An 18647-nucleotide genomic window follows, 5' to 3' on the forward strand; every position below is an offset into this window, starting at 1 on the left:
AAGCCTGACACATACTGCACATATTGGCAGTGGAAAAGTTCCATATTTGCTCTGCAGCCGCAGCAACTATAATCAACAGCAGCAGCAGCATAGCAGATCTATTCCGCCAAGACCAAACACATTAACATGGTCATATTCATTACCATGCCAAACTCTCAGAATTGTCACGACAGAAATGTACTGTATGTATATATACACTTTATTGCCAAAGTTCTGCCTTTACAGGCACATAAACTTTAATGACATCCCATTCTTAATCTGTAGGATTAAACTCTTCTGGGAAGGCTGTATACAAGGTTTAGGAGTGCTATCGGTTGAGGTCAGGACTCTGTGCAGGCCAGTCAAGTTCCTCCACACCAAACTCGCTCATCCATGTCTTTATGGACCTTGCTTTGTGCACTGGTGCGCAGTCATGTTGGAACAGGAACATCCCCAAAGCATGAAAATGTCCAAAATGTCTTGGTATGCCGAAGCATTAAGAGTTCCTTTCACTGGAACTAAGGGGCCAAGCCCAACCCTGAAAAACAACCCACACCATAATCCCCCCTCCACCAAACTTTACACTTGACACAATGCAGTCAGGCAAGTCCCGTTCTCCTGGAGACCGTCAAACCCAGACTCGTCCATCGGATTGCCAGACAGAGAAGCGTGATTCGTCACTCCAGAGAACACGTCTCCACTGCTCTAGAGTCCAGTGGCGGTGGCTTTACACCACAGCATCCGACGCTTTGCATTGCACTTGGTGATGAAAGGCTTGGATGCAGCTGTTCGGCCATGGAAACCCATTCCATGAAGCTCTACACACTGTTCTTGAGCTAATCTGAAGGCCACACAAAGTTTGGAGGTCTGTAGCTATTGACTGCAGAAAGTTGGCGACTTCTGCGCCTCATCATGCGCTGACCCTGCACTGTGAACGTGGCCTACCACTTCGTGGCTGAGTTGCTGTTGTTCCCAATTGCTTCCACTTTGTTATAATACCACTAACAGTTGACCGTGGAATATTTAGTAGTGAGGAAATTTCACGAATGGACTTATTGCACAGGTGGCAACCTATCATTTAATAACTGTTTTTTATACAACTGTGGCCATGGAAGTGATTGGAACACCTGAATTCAATGATTTGGAGGGCTGTCCCAATACTTTTGGCAATATAGTGTATTTTTTCCACTAACCAAATACACACTATATTGACAAGAGCATTGGGACACACCTCTTAAATATTGAATCCAGGTGTTTCAATCAGACCAATTGCCACATGTTTATAAAATCAAGTCCCCTCCATTCCTTTATTGCGTTGCAAGCTATAGAGCTTCCGGCTGAGGTTGCTGGTCCTTCTCATGGGGGACCTAGCATAATATCACACTTAATATTTTTCTCACACAACATAAAAAGGTTTTGTCCTACATACACACACTTATTTTAAATTTGCGGTGGAGGACGGATGGGTGATGCTGCTTTCTTCTGGGGTGGCTGGATAACAAGCAAGTGATGTGATTTAGGAGAAGATGAAACGGTCGATAAAAGAGGTAGGAGGAGACGGTCGGTCAGAAAGAGTGATAAAGAGACAGACAGTAGTACAGTTCCAGCAGCATGCTCTGTGAGCAATGTCACAGTTGTGTTTCTGTCTGAGTCTTGTTTTCCTTAGTCACGTCTTCCTTTGTTCTGTTTTCCCGCCACTCCTTTGTTCCCACGGTAACCCTCATTAGTTCATCTGTCACACCTGTTACCTCGTTAGTCTTGTCAGCTGTGTCTCGATTCCCTGATCTGTTTCCCCATGTGTTTAAGCCCTGTGTGTAACCTTGCTGATTGTCTGATTGTATTAAGTGTGTGCGAACCTTCTGCTCGTCTTCTATGTACCTGTATGAATTATATTGTGAGTAAAAGTTTGCATTGGAACTTTTGATTCTCCTTCGTCTTCTTCTGCCTGCACCACACCGTGACAACCTACACTTGTCCATGCACAATAAATAGGGATGCACCGATACCAGTATCGAGCCCAATACTGCACTTGTGTACTCCTTCTCATTAAAATGCTACGATACCGAAACCTTGCAGCGTGATGTGTCCAGTACCGTGTTTGTGTCCAGACAAAAAGAGATTTAGAGATATCAGAGATTAAAGATTTCTATGATTGATTTCTTTATATTGTAATCATTATGTTCACAACTTGTAATACTGTAATTACTTTAATGAGCTCAGTTTCTGCCTAAAATTAAAACATGCTAGCTAACTGCATGTTCCCTTTCAGTCAGTCACATTCGACTCAGAACTGAACTGATGAATTGGCATCTCTCCTGAGAGTGAGTATATAGTATTGACTCCACCCTAGCAAGGCAGGATCTACCACAGAGACCTTCCATATGTAGCGCTGTCCTAATGGTCAGTCCATATGACAACTCCACGTGTTGCCTCCCTATGGGCAGGATCTGGTCTCTGTGGCGTCCCTTTCCGTTTGGAACTGGCACTCTTCCCCAATGTTATCCAGTAGTCTCATTGTGTAGGGTAAGAGAAACAGCAGTGGTCAATGTTCTCCGCATAACGCCCGTTTCACACATACTCCGTTTGCAGTACGTATGCATTGTGCTTTTACATATGCCGCGTTTGCAGTGTGGAACTGATCTGTGGCTGTAAACACCAAACACAACATGTATTTGTTTTTATATCAAATCCAAAAGTTGTTACTGAACATGGCTTGTCAGCATTGCAATTTTCTTTAAAGCTCCTTTGAAATGATCTGTATTGTGAAAAGCGCTGTACAAATAAATGTTAACTGAATTTAATTTAATTGTATTGAAAGTAAATGTTTCTAATTAATAGAATATTAAGCATAAACGTCATATTTAAGCCTGTATAGCCGCTCTGCATGAGCTGATAAGTGAAGCATGCTAAGTGGACGAGATGAGTGCACATTCCTTTTCTCACAAACATTGCTGAAATGTTTCTAGTTTGGTCGGCTATGTCAATAGCAAAGAAAGTAAAATGATGCACCTATTGCTAACGTTACTTGAGGGTAAGAAAGACAGAGAATGGAGAGTGGCCTAAGTAAAAAAATGTATGTGATTTATGTATAACATTTGGATCCCTACATTATTACAGGAAATGTCATGTGATTATTGTGCCGCTGCACTGAAGCGACTCTAAATGTGCGCTGAAGATGAAATAATGATAGAGCAATATAATGATCACTGAACAGAAGCTTGTACTACATTTTAATGTCCCCCTGTAGTCAATAATTGTATCCCTTAAGAGTCATCTTTGATCACCAACATTTTTCCTTGAATTTTTTTCCTATCATGCCCTAAAATAGCTTGAATGTAACTCTACACCCTTGCCTCATTTAATATATACAGTTTTATGAACATGCAAATGAGCCCCTCCTCCACTCACTCACTCCAGCCCAGAGATCCACTCGTTGACGATCACACGTTGATCTGATTGGTTACAAGGTAGTTTATGATGTCAGAAAACACTCAGCAATGGTGTTGACTTATGAATTTACACATGGTTTGTCTTAAAGCATATTAAAAACATTAAAAGCTTGATTTTCACCACAGAGGGATATTAACAGGGATAATTAAGCATGAAAATAACTGAAGGAAACATCTATTTGCTAAACAAATTAAGTCAACTATACAGTAGTCAACATTTGAAGTGGATCAAAACCTTTCATGAATTTTGAACAATACCCGTTCTTGTATTAGGACAACTTTGATGAACTTTTTGATCCACTTCAAATGTTGACTACTGTAATATGATTAATATACTTTCAGTTTCTCTACCCAATATTTAAAATAATATTATATTTGAATGATTTAAATAATATAATATCTAATTTAATTACATTTTTATATGTAAATATTCTTTTAAAATAATTTTAAAAAATGACAAATGCAATGAAAATACCATTCTCAGTGTTGGCGAGTACCAAAAATTAAAGTATCAGTATCGGACTCATTCTGGAAAAAGTGAAGCACAGTCTGGGCGAATATATCGCCTCTATCACATCCAACCACTGCCTAAAGGCAAGTGCAATGCTTAATGTAATAAACTGAAAAGTTTTTGGAGCAAATACACTTGCTAAATGACAACAGAATGTGTTTGCAGGGTCAAACAAAACATGGACTGAATATTTTTTCCCCTTTTCAAATCAAAGGTGTTTTAATGACTTAATGGCACTGAAAATGTACATTTCAGAACACGCTTCCACAAACCAAAACATCTACTTCATCATTTCCATGCACTGATTCGTTCCAAAACTAAAATGTGGTTCTTTTGTTTCCGACAACATGAATGAAATAAATAAAGTTTCAATGTCTTTCTGCATTTGTTAAAACAAACAAACAAAAAACCACTAAAACACTGCAGATATGAAATCACAGAGCCAGTATGTGTTGCAATAAATGTAACAAAACGGCAACAAAGACTATGAGGCGTAATAATAATGTATTGCAAATAATGTCAAAGGTACCTGGAGAGTAAACTATGCCTATTATTACAAAATTCTCCTAGAAATCAATTCCAGGGGCAAAATATTGCTCCTTATTACAAAAAAGGTCAATTTATAACACTGTTAAGGTTGCAATTGAACAGGAAAAGACTGTCTGCTTGACAGACTTGTAAAGTGGCCAAACACAGATTGTTTTGTTTATATGCGATGTTTAGAGATAGGTTATCTGAAATATATTTTGCCATAATAAAATATCTTGTGGATTTTTGTTATTATTATTTATTATGTTTTATTTATTTGTTAAATTTATTTACTATTTATTATTTTATTTATTATGTATTCAGTTTTTCATTTAGATGTAAATTTATAATTTTAAGATATTTATTTCTATTTTTTGTAATTGGATGTATTAAGTTATTTACAAAATCAGTATTCAAATCACAGAAAATGTTTAATTAGTCTAGCATAATAATAATAATTAAAAAAAAAAGTCTTTCCATGACATTGATTGAAGTGGAAGTAATTAATTTGACAATTAAAAAAAAATACGTCCAATGTATTCCAATTGTTACATTAAAGTGTTATTTCTACCTCATTTAACCAATAAAAGTAAGTTTCTTGGTATAAATTTGTGCATTTAGGTTGATTCAGAGATGTTAAATAATATTTTTTAACTGGAATAAAACTAGTTCATTTAGGTGTTAACATTAACATAGGTTACTATTTTATCAGTGCATGTAAAGTGGCCAAACACAGATGCTTTTGTTTATACAATTTTAAATAATTAATTTCTATATTCATATTTTTATTTCATGAATTGTTTTAATTGATTTAACACATCAGTATTCAAACCACAGGATTTTCAGTAAAGGCTACAGTTGCAAAAAACAGTTTTTCATTCAATACATTTGCATTCATTCAAATAAATACTAGCAGACATACCGAAGAACAGGCTCATGAAAAGACCTCAACTCAATGCTGGTCAGGTTGAGAACAAAATAAGAAGTCACCCGCTCTTAACACCAGGTATTTGGCTATCTCAAGCCGACTGAAAAGAGTGTTTTCAAAAACAGATGTGACCAAAACATTCAGTATCTTTAGCCTCTTTTATCAATCCTCAGAATAGCCTGTGAACTGAAAAGACTTGTATAATAAGATTTAGCAAAAGTGGACAATAACAGCTGTTTTGGAAGTTCAGATAATGGATAGTGAAGGATGCATGATTGCGCATGTTCAGATTGAATAAACAGAACATGAATTGAAAAGCACTATGTGGTCTGAAATGCATTAAGAATCGTTTCTGAAGCTCTGAGTGTTACAAAACCTGTTTTGTGTTGTTTCTCCTGTTTTGTGTTCAAGGATTGATTTTGATATGTATTTTCTGTTCCAATTGTTCCATTGTTTCACCAGTTTTTAATTCCTGTTTGCTTTTGCTGTGCCCCCTTTATTTGTGGTCATAGTTACCCTTGTTTGTTTCCATAGTGATTAATTTCCCTCACCTGTCCCTTGTTAGCCCATTGATATCTTGAGCATATAAATCCCAGTGTTTCCTGTGTTCATTGTCAGGTCTTATCCTTTTTATGGCTGTAATGCTGGTGGCTTTACTCAGTTCTTGTGTCCAGCTGTGTATATTTTTGTTATTTTAATTTTAAAAGACTACTATCAGCATTTGGATCCATCTCTCCTTTGTCTCAGAGTTCCCCCCCATGTTACAATGAGCCAATTCAAAACTCACCCCGACTTCAACGTGATCCGAGCCTTTGTCGTCCTGCTTGTGGAGAATCTCAAAGTAGTATCGTCTGGAGGCCATGAGACTAAAGGGGAAAGAACGAATATAGAATCTTAATGTATTTCATTTGTAAGTCCTGTATTTTTATTACTGCATTACCATATTTTATCTTATCATATTCTATATTGTAACATCGTACCATATCTTATTAAAGCAATAAAGTGAATTATTACTTTTACAAAATGGCAACCACAGCCATTTACATGAAAAAAACAGCAGTGTTCAATAAAGTTACTTTTAATCTTTTAATTGGGAAAATAGATAACTTTGGAAACTCAAAGAGTACTAAATATTAATATAAAATCTAAAACCACATGTTTGCATGCATTTCACAATGCCTTCATCCTTACTCTCAGAATTTATAGTCTGAGCTATTTGTTTTATAAGTAATCAAGTCACCTTTATTTATATAGCGCTTTATAAAATACAAATTGTTTCAAAGCAGCTTTATAGTAATAAACAGGAAAGTAAAGATCAATGATGCAAACAGAATTCAATTCTGCTGTAAAGCAGCTCTAAAGGCCCTGATATACTCACAGCGAAGATCTTTTTCGTTCTTCGCTTTGGGGTAAAAAGAAGTTTGAAACACGTGAGCAGTGATATACTGTTAGCAAACATCCCAACGCCACCCACGCTGCTGAGACCGACGTTTAGATGAATATGTAAATGTGTGCTTTCCTTTCAGTAACATAATAAACATGCAACAAAAATGACAGCAGTAAGAAAACAGCAGTTAAGAAAGCATCAGATCATAGCGATGTGGATATGTTTGCATGAGCTCTGCAGTTTGCCACTTCAGTAAAGTCACGTCACGTTTATTTACATGTATACCGCTTTATGCAATAGATTGATTAAAAGCAGCAGCTTTACAGTATTAAACATGAAAAAACTGTGTCAGTAGCCGCATTTCCATTACCCTTCAAATTGCGCAAATTGAAATTGCGAATTGAAAATACGCTTAATGGAAACACGTAATTTTCGCAAAAACTCCCATTTATCGCAAAAAAGTTATGAGTTACCTCATATGTGCCGCTCACAAGCATAAGGGTCGTTCCTTACCATTAATGCTTGGAAAACACACATACATCTCCTTCGATTACTAATAATGGCTAGTGCAGTGGCTGGGATAAGTACATAAACCTCCAATTTGGAATGATTTTACTGATCGCGAGAGGAAAAAATGAAGTTTTAGTCGCATAACATCGGTTAATGGAAACGCCGTCATTTCGCAATAGTTTTTTGTCGACATTTAGAAAAAATCGCAAAAGTTTTGCGCAAATCTGTAATGGAAACGCGCCTGGTGTCTCTTTCAATTACAATTATAACTTAAATTTCTACTATAAAGTGACTCTCCAATGTGTTCATGTTTTTCCTCGCAGATGTCTGACCTCGAGGGACTGAACAGAAGAAATGAACCGGAGAAGATTTCCATGTCAAAGGCGGCGGAGCCTCAGAGCCCCACCTATTACATTATCGCCGCAGACCAATGGTAGTTCGAAGGGGTTTACCAGACGGAGCAAACTTTTCCAGAAAGATCGCTTTGGCAAGTTTTTTTTCGACCTGATTTTGTTCTAAATTACGTCACAATAGTTTGTTTTTCCAATTTTACTTGAAGTATATGGGGTCCTTAAGACAATAGTGTCATTGTTCAGCTGAGGTCAGTTTAGTGTTTATTCAGTTCTGTTTAACAACTGTGTAAAGATCATCAATTATGGAACGAGTTCAATTCAGCTATAAAGCAGTTCTGTAGAAAACAGTGATGTCATCGTCCTGCTCAGTTAAGTTCTCATCCAATAGTGTCAGTGCACACAGATCAATAATATTGTTGAATATTAAGTGCCACACATTAAGCAAGCCAAAAGACTAAACTCCATCATGTGACATGATTCCAGTCTGCATCACAAGTCAGATTTATATCTGATTTATATAATTCAGAATTTCATCCAGTTTTCTGGTTCCCATGGTCTTTGCTGAGGATATGTGCCGATCTAGTCGATTAATATACTGGATTGTTTTGTATAATATATTTCGAAACGGAACATGCATTGTAGCATATTTTATTGTCATGTGCCACATCATATATAATAATGTATCACATCATAGATCATAACATGGGCGAGGCTAGCCCCTTTTTAGGGGTGCTTCAGCACCCATAAAAAGGAGCTCAGCACCCCTAAAACTTGGAGTAAGAAATGTTGTTATTCTAAAATTTTTGTTCGTCTTTGACAAGGTTAAATAATGTTCTTCATCTTCAATCCGCAGCAGCGCCAAGCAGAGCGCAGGTCAGAAACAGAGGCGTGTGTGTGTGTGTTTGTTCATCTGAGCCTCATTGGTCTTTCACTTCTCGTCAATGTCAGAATATTTGAGATGACCAATCAAATCAAAGTAGGCGGGCTTTATGTTCACAGAAGCTGCTGAGCGCGAATTTTACATGGAATTTTAGCAGCACGACTGACGCTTCAGTTTATAGTGCAAGTTAAGATGTAAGTAGCTAAACTAAACATTTTATATTTGACAGTTTTTTAGGTCATAAATGTTAAACGAATGACAAAAATAATTAGAAAACTAATAAACTTTTGTCTATTTTCGCCATTTTGAGCTGAAAATAGGCCTATATAACGTGTAATTATGTCATTGTGAGGGGACAAGAAACATTAACAAAGCCGTTTTCATAGGCACAAGATTAATAATGCATGTGTACATGTTTAGAATTAATATAATACAATTTGTAGCCTTCAGTAAATTAAAAAAGTTCAGCTTTAGGAGGGGAATTAGAGACAGGGCAAGATCAGGAGACTGAGAGAAAAAGACAGAGTGATGGAGATGAGGAGAGAGCGGGTTTTAAATATATTTCTTATCCTTTTTTGGCCTTCAAACGTCTTGAAATGCACATATCAGAGAAATAAAAATGTTTAACCCCATAACAACCTCAAATTTATGACCTCTTTGATTATAAAGCCCTGTCTACGGCCATGTATTAGGCCTAGATCAATAATGAATGTGTACATATTGTGAATGAATTTAATAAACTTAGTTACCTAGCTTTCCTGGTAGCTTTGTCTGAGAGAATGATTCATAAATCAACCTATCAGTTGACCCTATGTTTTACTTTCTTCACTGACAGATAAAAATGAAAAGCCTATATCAGTCAAAGCTCAGCTTTAGGAGGGGAAAAGACAGAGCAAGATAAAAACAAAGATAAAAAGAGTGTGATGCTGATGAGGTGTGGAAAATAAACAGCTGCCCGCACATGGTTTTAAAGCTATTGTTATCCAATTTTTTTGGCCTTCAAAACATCTTAAAATGCACATATGTAGATCAGAGAAATCAAAATTTTCTCGGGGGAGCATGCCCCCGAACCCCCCTAAATACCTCACATTCCGTACCTCAGTGATTATAAAACTGTGCCATATGCATGTTACTGGATGAATGAATGAAACTAGTTAATAATGAGCATTAGACCATAAACTAACTTTTTTTTCCCCCTCATTGGGGGCTGAGCCCCCCTAAAATGAAAATCCTAGAATCGGCCCTGGATCATAATATTGTATCATACTGTGTATTGTACAGTAGTTCCCTTTCAGTCATTCACATTTGACATTACGACCAGCACAGATTGTTCCACGAGTGTCTGCGAGCGCTCTTCAGGAAGAGGCCTCTGCTATATGGTGTTGGTGTGATGGCGCTGCAGAGGTGGCCGTGATCTCCAAAATAGCATTTCCTGCTGTTCGTAACAGCCCTAAAAGAGCTTTTTGCAGCTGCACTATTCCCATCCAGCTGTGCTGCAGCCACTTCCCCTGTGCGCTTCAGCACTATAAGAGAGCTACATTTCTCTGAAAGAGCAAACACGGGTGTGACACTGCATCTTTTTAAAGATGTCATTCCACCCGTGTGTTTCTGGAAGCAGTCGTTACCTGGCGTTGGCTGACAGTCACACGGTCGCCTCGTGTGTCTGGGCGTCAATCACGCTGAGGTAGCTTTTGTAGAGGAGTCATGTACCCACTGCGGGAAGATGGCCATCTTGTGTTGCGGTCAAGACTCAGCTACCTCAGACGAGGTTGAGTACCCTCGCCTATACTCCCAGATTAGTTCCTGTTCTGATAATCAGAAGAGGGCTACTTCGGTGAATAGCCAGGGTGACCTGAGGATCACAGTGGGGCATTGCCTGCCGAGCCAATCTCCATGGGTCCCCACACCGCAAGCTGTGGAGCTTCTGAGTGAGAATGCTGGTCCTTCTCATGGGGGACCAAGTGTTTCATTCGGGGCTCCGCTGGAAGACCGGATGTCAGTCGTGTAGGATTGAGTGCGAAACAAACACAAATGAATCTTCCAGGTGAATTGTTCAAACATAATTCCACACAGAACTCAACATTCCAGACCCAAAATTACCAGTCCAGGGCCATAAAATCAGGCTCCAGCCAGTCTCCTAACCAACGAAAACCCCCAGCTAAGAACTTTATGGCTTTACAAGCTTCAAAGAGATCAGCCCAACTAAAAGAAAAACGTTGCCAGCGTTTGATAGTGTTGGAAAGTCTGATTGGTTCAGAGATGCCACAGCTTGGTGCTCGATCAAGATAACAGCAGAAGTTGCTGGACCCCCATGACAGAGATACAAAACAGACCATCTTCTTAAGGACCTCTGAATGACCTCAGGATGTAAAATCTTTTCTCACAGAACTGAGATTTTACCTATAACTAGACACAAAATCATTCAAGAACAATTTTCAATGGACTTATAATCAAACATCATGCAACTACATCATTCTATGCTGTTTCTACAATATACGTGTGTATCTAATATACTTAGATGCCATATAATTCATGTAATTGTTATAACTATTAGGTGTGTGAATGAAGGTGTGTCGTGCTTCCTGTCAGCATGATCGTATGTTCTTAATTCAAAAGATGGCTTGATTGAAATCTGTGTAAAATGTTTCATATTCTTATAATAGTAATAATGTCTAAACTGTGGCCTCTGTAGTCTCTGCTAGAGCTTAGAGAGTAAGGAGAGCACAGATAAGCTTGATTTATGATAAGAAGTGAAGAGAACGCCACCTCCTAAATAAAGACAGTGTCTAATTGGTCAGAACTGATCCAGGAGGCCGGACAAACATGTGAGTTTAAAATCTTAGACCCGAACAAAGTTTTAGAAGAGTTCTCAACAAGGTGAGAAAAGGTGCGTGAAGGGAGAATAGACCAGACCAACTAGTAACCATGTAAACGCGCAGACGAAAGAACCCAAATCAAGATCAGAAGAACATGGGTTAAACAACTTCATTCAAGCCATCATCTACTCTCGTCTCAATTTCCTTTCTTTTCTTAGTTTAATTTCTTTTCCGTTGTGAGTCTCGGTTCTAAGTTAACTCGTATGAATGTGTGTGCGTGTGTTTGTGTTAGATATTAGTTTTATGTGTTAGAATAATCAATAAAGTCTTGTTTGTATTTTAAAGAGAAGTATTACTTGTGTTATGTGCTTACGAATTTAATGTCTTAAACTTCTGATCTGAGTTACCTTGCTAACTATAGTGTTTCACTATAGTTCGGATATTTATATCCGTTGCAGAGTTGATAGTTACAGCCAGTTCAAACGAACCGCGAACGAGTAATTTGCTCGGTTGTAATAAGTGATTCTTTCGAATTCCCTATAAATTAATTAATAATTCCTTTGAGCTAAATTGACGAATCACTACAAATACAAATATCTTACAATCGTTTCATCGGAGGGTGGGCCTCCGGGGATGAACTTGCCACCTTCAGGGAGAGTAGCGTTGCCCGAGTCTGACCCAGAGCTGACCGCTATGCTTTCTCAAGCTGCAGGAACCATCAGGGCTCGAGTGGAGGCCTCCACCGTTAGCGTTTTGGAGGTGCATGAGGAGGTTACCAGATCATGGATGGCACTAGCCTGGGAAAACCCAGACAACTTCCGGCAAATTTAGATTTGCTCTGCAAGTAGTCTGGCAAAGAGCTCATTCAAGCCCATTTCTAATCTGTCGAAATCACAGCACCAATCAGAAACGTTGAGGCGGGCTTTACACAATGACGATCACTCTGATTGGTTTTAGGTATCCAATTGCACCCAGAGGCATTTGAACGACGTCCGTTGGTGAAGCGCACCAACTTTTAAATGCATTATTATATTCAAATTGCAAACACATGAGGACAGTCTCCATAAAAGACCCACTGGCAGATGAACGTGCTACTACATTTCTCTCCGAAACGGTAGGAAATTAAATTAGATTTAATAGAGGATTTTAACTGTGACAAGATGATTGACAGGGCAGTTTAAGTGACAGGATGCACGCGACAGATCCGTCCGATAAAGATGACGAAGTAGTATGTCCCAAAGCTTGCCTACTTTTATGCTACACATTCAAAAGTAAATACCTTTTCTTCACAAAAAGAGTCCATACTTTTATGGCGTAGTGTAACTTAGGCAAATTGGGACGCAGCATATGGCTTTACACAATGACGATTGCTCTGATTGGTTTTAGGTCTATCCAATTGCGTCCAGAGGCATTTGAGCGACGTCCATTGGTGGTGCCCCTTTGGAAATGAGTTATTAATGAAGCTTTGCCAGACCATAACTCAGTTACTACTGAGAATGGTCTGGTTTTAACCAGGCTAGGATGGCACCTTTTTCTACCCCAAACTGGTCTGGTTCCTCCTCACTACCCTCGCCCCCAGTGGAGCGCGAGGTTGTGATGCATCTGTGTCCAAAGAGCGCTGCCGCCTGGACAGTAACCCACGTTCAAGGGAAGTTCTGTAGCTCTGATGCAGGAGCAGCGCATGAAAGTCACTGTGCGCTCCCTCGGCCAGAAGTTGTCCACTTGTTCACTGGCAGAACTTGGTGGATATGAGAGGGACTGACAAGAATCGATTCCTCGACTCCCCTATCTCCCAGGCCGGCCTCTTCGGCGATGCAGTCGAGAACTTCGGCCAGCAGTTCTCGGCTGCACAAAAGCAGAAGGAGGCGATGGAGCCAGGTAAGTGTTGCACCGCACACTCAGACCTCACTTCGGGATGCTATGGCCATATTAGAGTGTTGGTTGTGTCTGTGTGAGTTGCTCTCTGTGAATCTTATGTGCTCTGCTATGGCACTCATCTCATCAAAATCACATCTCCTCAAATGGGCCACATCTGCTGTTAGACCAGCACAATTAGAGGCCTGCTTGATTTCACACCTTATTACACCTCCAAATGTGACGCGTTAAAAACCTCACACACGGGTGTGACTCGATCTGTCAATCTCCTATCAATAATGCACTATTGTAATTTACAGAGAACATAACAGTATTTAAACACAGCCAAAATCTTTGGGGTGAGGCTCCTTATTATTTACATGCACTAATTATTTTATATTTGTTTTTTTGGTGCCCTGGCAATTTGAGAGATGATATTTGCAACATGAGGCCCCTGATGAGTAAATTTGCTCATGAATATCCATGAGCGTGGCTAATGCATGAGACATAATTCTGCTCAGATGCTCACGCAAATGTCTTGTTTGCTCCAGTGGGCCTATGAAATACTGAGAGCAAATAGAAAGAGGGAGAACAGATGTGGGGAAAGGATAAAAATTGATGAATTGAAAAGCAAGAGAAATGAAGAAACCAACAACCTATAGCGGCTCTATAATGCAGGGTTTAAATTATAATTAATAACAAAGACCAATATAATATATAATATCATATAATATCATATAAAATAAATATTTAATCATATATTATCATAATTTTTATATATATATATATATATATATATATATATATATATATATATTTATTTATTTATTTATTTATTTATTTATTTATTTATTTATTTATTTATTTATTTATTTATTTATTTATTATTATTATTATTATTATTATTATTATTATATTTTTTTTTAAATAATACACTGATGTTCATAAATGCATATTTATCTAATGAATATGTATCAGAATATGTATCATATGTATGGTTTGGTATGTTAAGACTGGTATTAGGGGGTCTCGTCTCTTCATAATTCAAACACTGCAGTAATGTACTGTAAAATTAGCGAAAGAAAGGGAACCATTTAAAACGAGAAGGAATTTAAGAGACGAACAGAAGAAAGTATGTGAGTGATCAAGGAAAACAGGAAGTGTTATAAAGTCTGCATTAAAAGTAGAAAATAGACCCTCTCAGCGGGAATAGGTGAAATCCTCAAGAGCGTGAGTGGGCCGAAAGATCTCTCAGATTGAGAATTACGGTGAGAGGAGGGTGTCGGTGACAGTGCAATTTCCTCAACTTCACACCGACTGATTCGCTCTGCCCGTCTTGTATTCCACACTACAATCAATCACAGCAGGTGTGCCGGCTTCCACCCAACACAAAGAGGACCTTCATAATGTGGAGTGGGATGTAGGAAATAGGGAGAACGTTCACTCTTCTGTTCAGAAACCTGTAGTGAGCTTCCCAGCTAGGCAACATGTTTAGGCCTCACTGCGAAAAGGTTGCTTTAAATCATAAAAAAGTTATGTTATTATGTTTCATCCAAGACTACAGAGTAAACTGAACTAGGACGTATTCAGTACTTCGGAAACTTGTTGCACACTATGTATTTTTTATGCTTACTAGCATACTGAACTGTTAGCTTAGCAACATGCTAAAATCATGCTGACTAAACACCATTTAGAATCTCCATTAATGTATTTTAAGTGATAACATATGAACGTCTACCATGAGATACAGTACAATGTTTTAAGTAATGCTAGGGAGTTAGCTAATGTTCTGTATCACAACTCAGAATTTTGATTTATTTTTTTCCTGCACCTCCTACTTGAAAATAAATAACTTCTAGAACGTCGCTCAAAGTCAGATTTCAGACCTGTGAACTCTGGGCACATCGATGTACTCCGACCTCAGCAAGACACTTCCAAGACGAAGGCAAGTTCTGCTGCCAATGAGCATAGTGTGCCGTGGAGCTAACGTATGTCAGACGTTTAACTTTACATAAATATACCTTAATTTTTGCTTTGCGTCAGATGCTGCTAGTGAATGCAAGCATTTTGTGTTCATTTTTTTCTGCTTTTGCCATATAATTGACACAAAAACACGAAATGCTCTTGTTTTGTCATTGTGACATCATGTGGGCAACATGTGAACGTGCCGTGTAATTTGACTGGAACTCATTGAGGTTGGAAATTGAACATTTTCCTGTACGTTCACACCACCGCCGACTTGAGCTTCCAAAGTTACCGGAAGTCATTCATTTTCAATGGAAGCTGGCTTCTCTCAGCTGCAAGGAGCGTCAAACCCATCGGCGTCGCGTTTTGGGCATTTTCAGCGTTTTGAGCATCAATCTGAAAGTTGAAAGTAGCTCAAGTCTTCTTTGCAGCTCAAGTCGGCGGCGGTGTGAACGTACAGTCAGTCTCAGATATTATAAATTCTGACCTCTTCTCAAACGCGGCATAACATTAGGCTGTTTTGTGATGAAACTGAAGTAGCGACAGATCTTTTATTCTGTATTGTGACGTACATCCAAGTAAATTAAATGATTTGAAGAAATTTTAAAAAATTGGCGTGGGACTTGGTTTTATCAGTCATTGTTGATTGGATGAAGGCAAATCTGAATGTGAGCTTGCAGTTAATTTTAAGAAAATGTTAGAGTTTAAGCAGAACAAATGATTGGTGAAGTCTGGCGTAAGACATCAGAGAGAAGTCTGTTATTTTATTGGAAGAAAAAAATAAAGTTACGACATTTTGAATTAAAAAAAAATGGTAAATGGTTGAAAATGGTTTCATTAAATTAAATTAAATTTTCAGCATCATTACTCCAGTCTTCAGTGTCACATGATCCTTCAGAAATCATCCTAATATGATGATTTGATGCTCAAGAAACATTTATGATTATTATCAATGTTTTATTTCAGGATTCTTTGATAGAAAGTTCAAAAGAACAGCATTTATCTGAAATAGAAAGCTTTTGTAACATTAAACACTACCGTTCTAAAGTTTGGGGTCAGTAAGAATTTTTTTTTTATTTTGGGGGGGGAAAGAAATAAAAGAAATCAATACTTTTAGGATGAATTAAATTGATCAAAAGTTACAGTAAAGACATTTATATTGTAAAGATTATATTTCAAATAAATGCTGTTCTTTTGAAATTTCTATTATTCAACTGTTTTCAACATTGATAATAATAATGAATGTTTTTTGAGCATCAAATCAGCATATTATACTGATTTCTGAAGGATCATGTGACACTGAAGACTGGAGTAATAATTCAGCTTTGATCACAGGAATAAATTACATTTTAAAATAGAAAACAGTTATTTTAAATTGTCATAATATTTAACAATATTACTATTTTTAATCAAATAAATGCAGCCTTGGTGAACAGAAGAGACTTCTTTTTAAAACTTTAAAAATTTTACCGCTCCAAAACTTTTGAAGGGCAGTGTACATTATTCTCAATTCTTTGTAGGATTGCAGTTAATTTGCTTATGAAAGAAAACGCTTGGAGTTTACTCTGAATCAGTGTGTAGGACTGTCTCAGAGGTGTGTGTGTGTGTGTGCGTGTGTGTGTGTGTGTGTGAGATGATGATGAATAAAGCCACAGTCAGACTGAGAGAGAGAGATAGAGGACAAGCTCCTAATTGTCTGACTAATTGCAAACTCTGACTCAGTCTCTCAGTAACTGTGTCGAGTCGAGCCCAGACATGAAGATGAATGTGAGGAAGAATCTAACAACCTCATTAACGTCACACTCTATGCCAAGAAGATCTGTCACAAGTCATTTTACTTTACTTTGTCAAACAGAACAACATTTCACCACAGAAACAAACAGCAAAATGCTTATCTGGTTAGACAATGAGGATTTAACATCAGAAGCAAGTGACAAAAGTGAAAATATATGATATTTGAGAAAAATGCTCAAACTTCAGATTCTTCTCAAACAGAGTGGGCTAGTGCCTTTGTCAATAATTTAGATGGTCTGAAGGCAGAAGTGCATCGCCTCTCTTTTGCAGGATATGAAAAATAGCCAGGAAAACACAGTCTGTACTGACAGCAAAGTCAGATGGGACCATATTGCTACTGAAGTCTACGGAGCCCCAAAGGGACGTGGTGATGGAAAAAATTTTAGGATGGGAGAAAAAAAATTGTTTCAAATCTTTTGCGTTAAATTTTTTTTTCAAATCTTTTGCGTTCCCTCGCAAAGATATTTGCGTTCCCACGCAAAACCTGTTTTGAGCTCGGACAGACACTTCCTGTTGTAATGTCCCGCTGGCAGTGTTTCAGAGCTCCGTATGTTAATGGAGCGTTTCATAGTGTTTGAACTTGGACTCAAATATAAAGAAATGCGGTCAGTGCTTAACTCAAGGAATTCAGTGAAGTTGGCAATATTCAATATTTACTGTGATTGTAAATAGGTGTCGTTTGTGCTTTAACAACGTTTAGCTCAAGAATAGGGACGTTCGAATAGCCTATGTGAATATTGCCCACTTCACTGAACTCCTTGAGTTAAGCACGACCGCATCTTTATATTTGAGTCCAAGTTCAAACACTATGAAACGCTCCATTAACGTACAGAGCTCTGAAACACTGCCAGCGGGACATTAAACAGGAAGTGTCTGTCTGAGCTCAAAACAGGTTTTGCGTGGGAACGCAAATAATTTTGCGAGGGAACGCAAAGTTTCTCGGGGGAACGCAAAACTTTTGCGAGGGAACGCAAAAGATTTAAAAAAAAAAAAAATCTCCCATCCTAATTTTTTTTCCACCACCACGTCCCTTTAGGGGCTCCGTAGAAGTCTGACTTCACCAGAGTAGATAGTATTTTTAGTCAACATGAAATCCATTTTACATTCTATAATGCGACATATTTCTGAAAATAAGTATGATTTGATTTTATCAGGCGACCTTGAGTGTCCAGAAAGGCGCCAAATAAATAAAATGTATTATTATTATTATTATTATCAATTGCGAGTAAATTGGTTGGTGAAAAGTAGCCTCTGGATCAATGAGAAAAAAAAGAAGAAAAAAATGTATGTATATATATATATAGACTTATACCATGGGCTGTTTAAATACTCGATTCTGATTGGCTGGAAGGTGTGCAGTAAAACCGTACCGTTATATATATATGTGTGTATATGTGTGTGTATATAGTGTGTATATAGTGTAAAATGCATGTTCCATGTTTTCAGAAATGTAATCTTGTGTTGGATTCCAAAACATTTTTAAAGAACCACAGAGATTTTTGCCTCTAAGAATATGATGAAATGTGATGAAACCATCAAAAGTAATAACATATTTTCTTTAAATGATGTATTTTGATCATCATAAAAAAAGAAAAAAGATTTAAAAAAATGCCCAGAAAATTTTCAAATATCATGAAAAATTAAGCCGTAATTTTCATTAGGTTTTTGAAGAGTCACACCACTTGACATTGTC

At 37.8% G+C, this 18647-nt stretch overlaps 1 protein-coding gene across 2 annotated transcripts in view; it reads right to left on the reverse strand.

Moving 5' to 3' along the window:
• The window catches only part of b4galnt4a (beta-1,4-N-acetyl-galactosaminyl transferase 4a), a 169692-nt gene that overhangs the window by 29734 nt on the left and 121311 nt on the right, over window positions 1-18647 (reverse strand). For both annotated transcript variants that reach the window (XM_084095454.1, XM_084095455.1), the window contains exon 8: window positions 6183-6261. In XM_084095454.1, the coding sequence (XP_083951580.1) occupies window positions 6183-6261 (79 nt within the window). The remainder of the gene's footprint in view (window positions 1-6182; window positions 6262-18647) is intronic.

Source organism: Abramis brama (assembly GCF_963993115.1).
Source record: "Abramis brama genome assembly, chromosome: 20".
In the NCBI taxonomy this organism is placed as follows: domain Eukaryota; kingdom Metazoa; phylum Chordata; class Actinopteri; order Cypriniformes; family Leuciscidae; genus Abramis; species Abramis brama.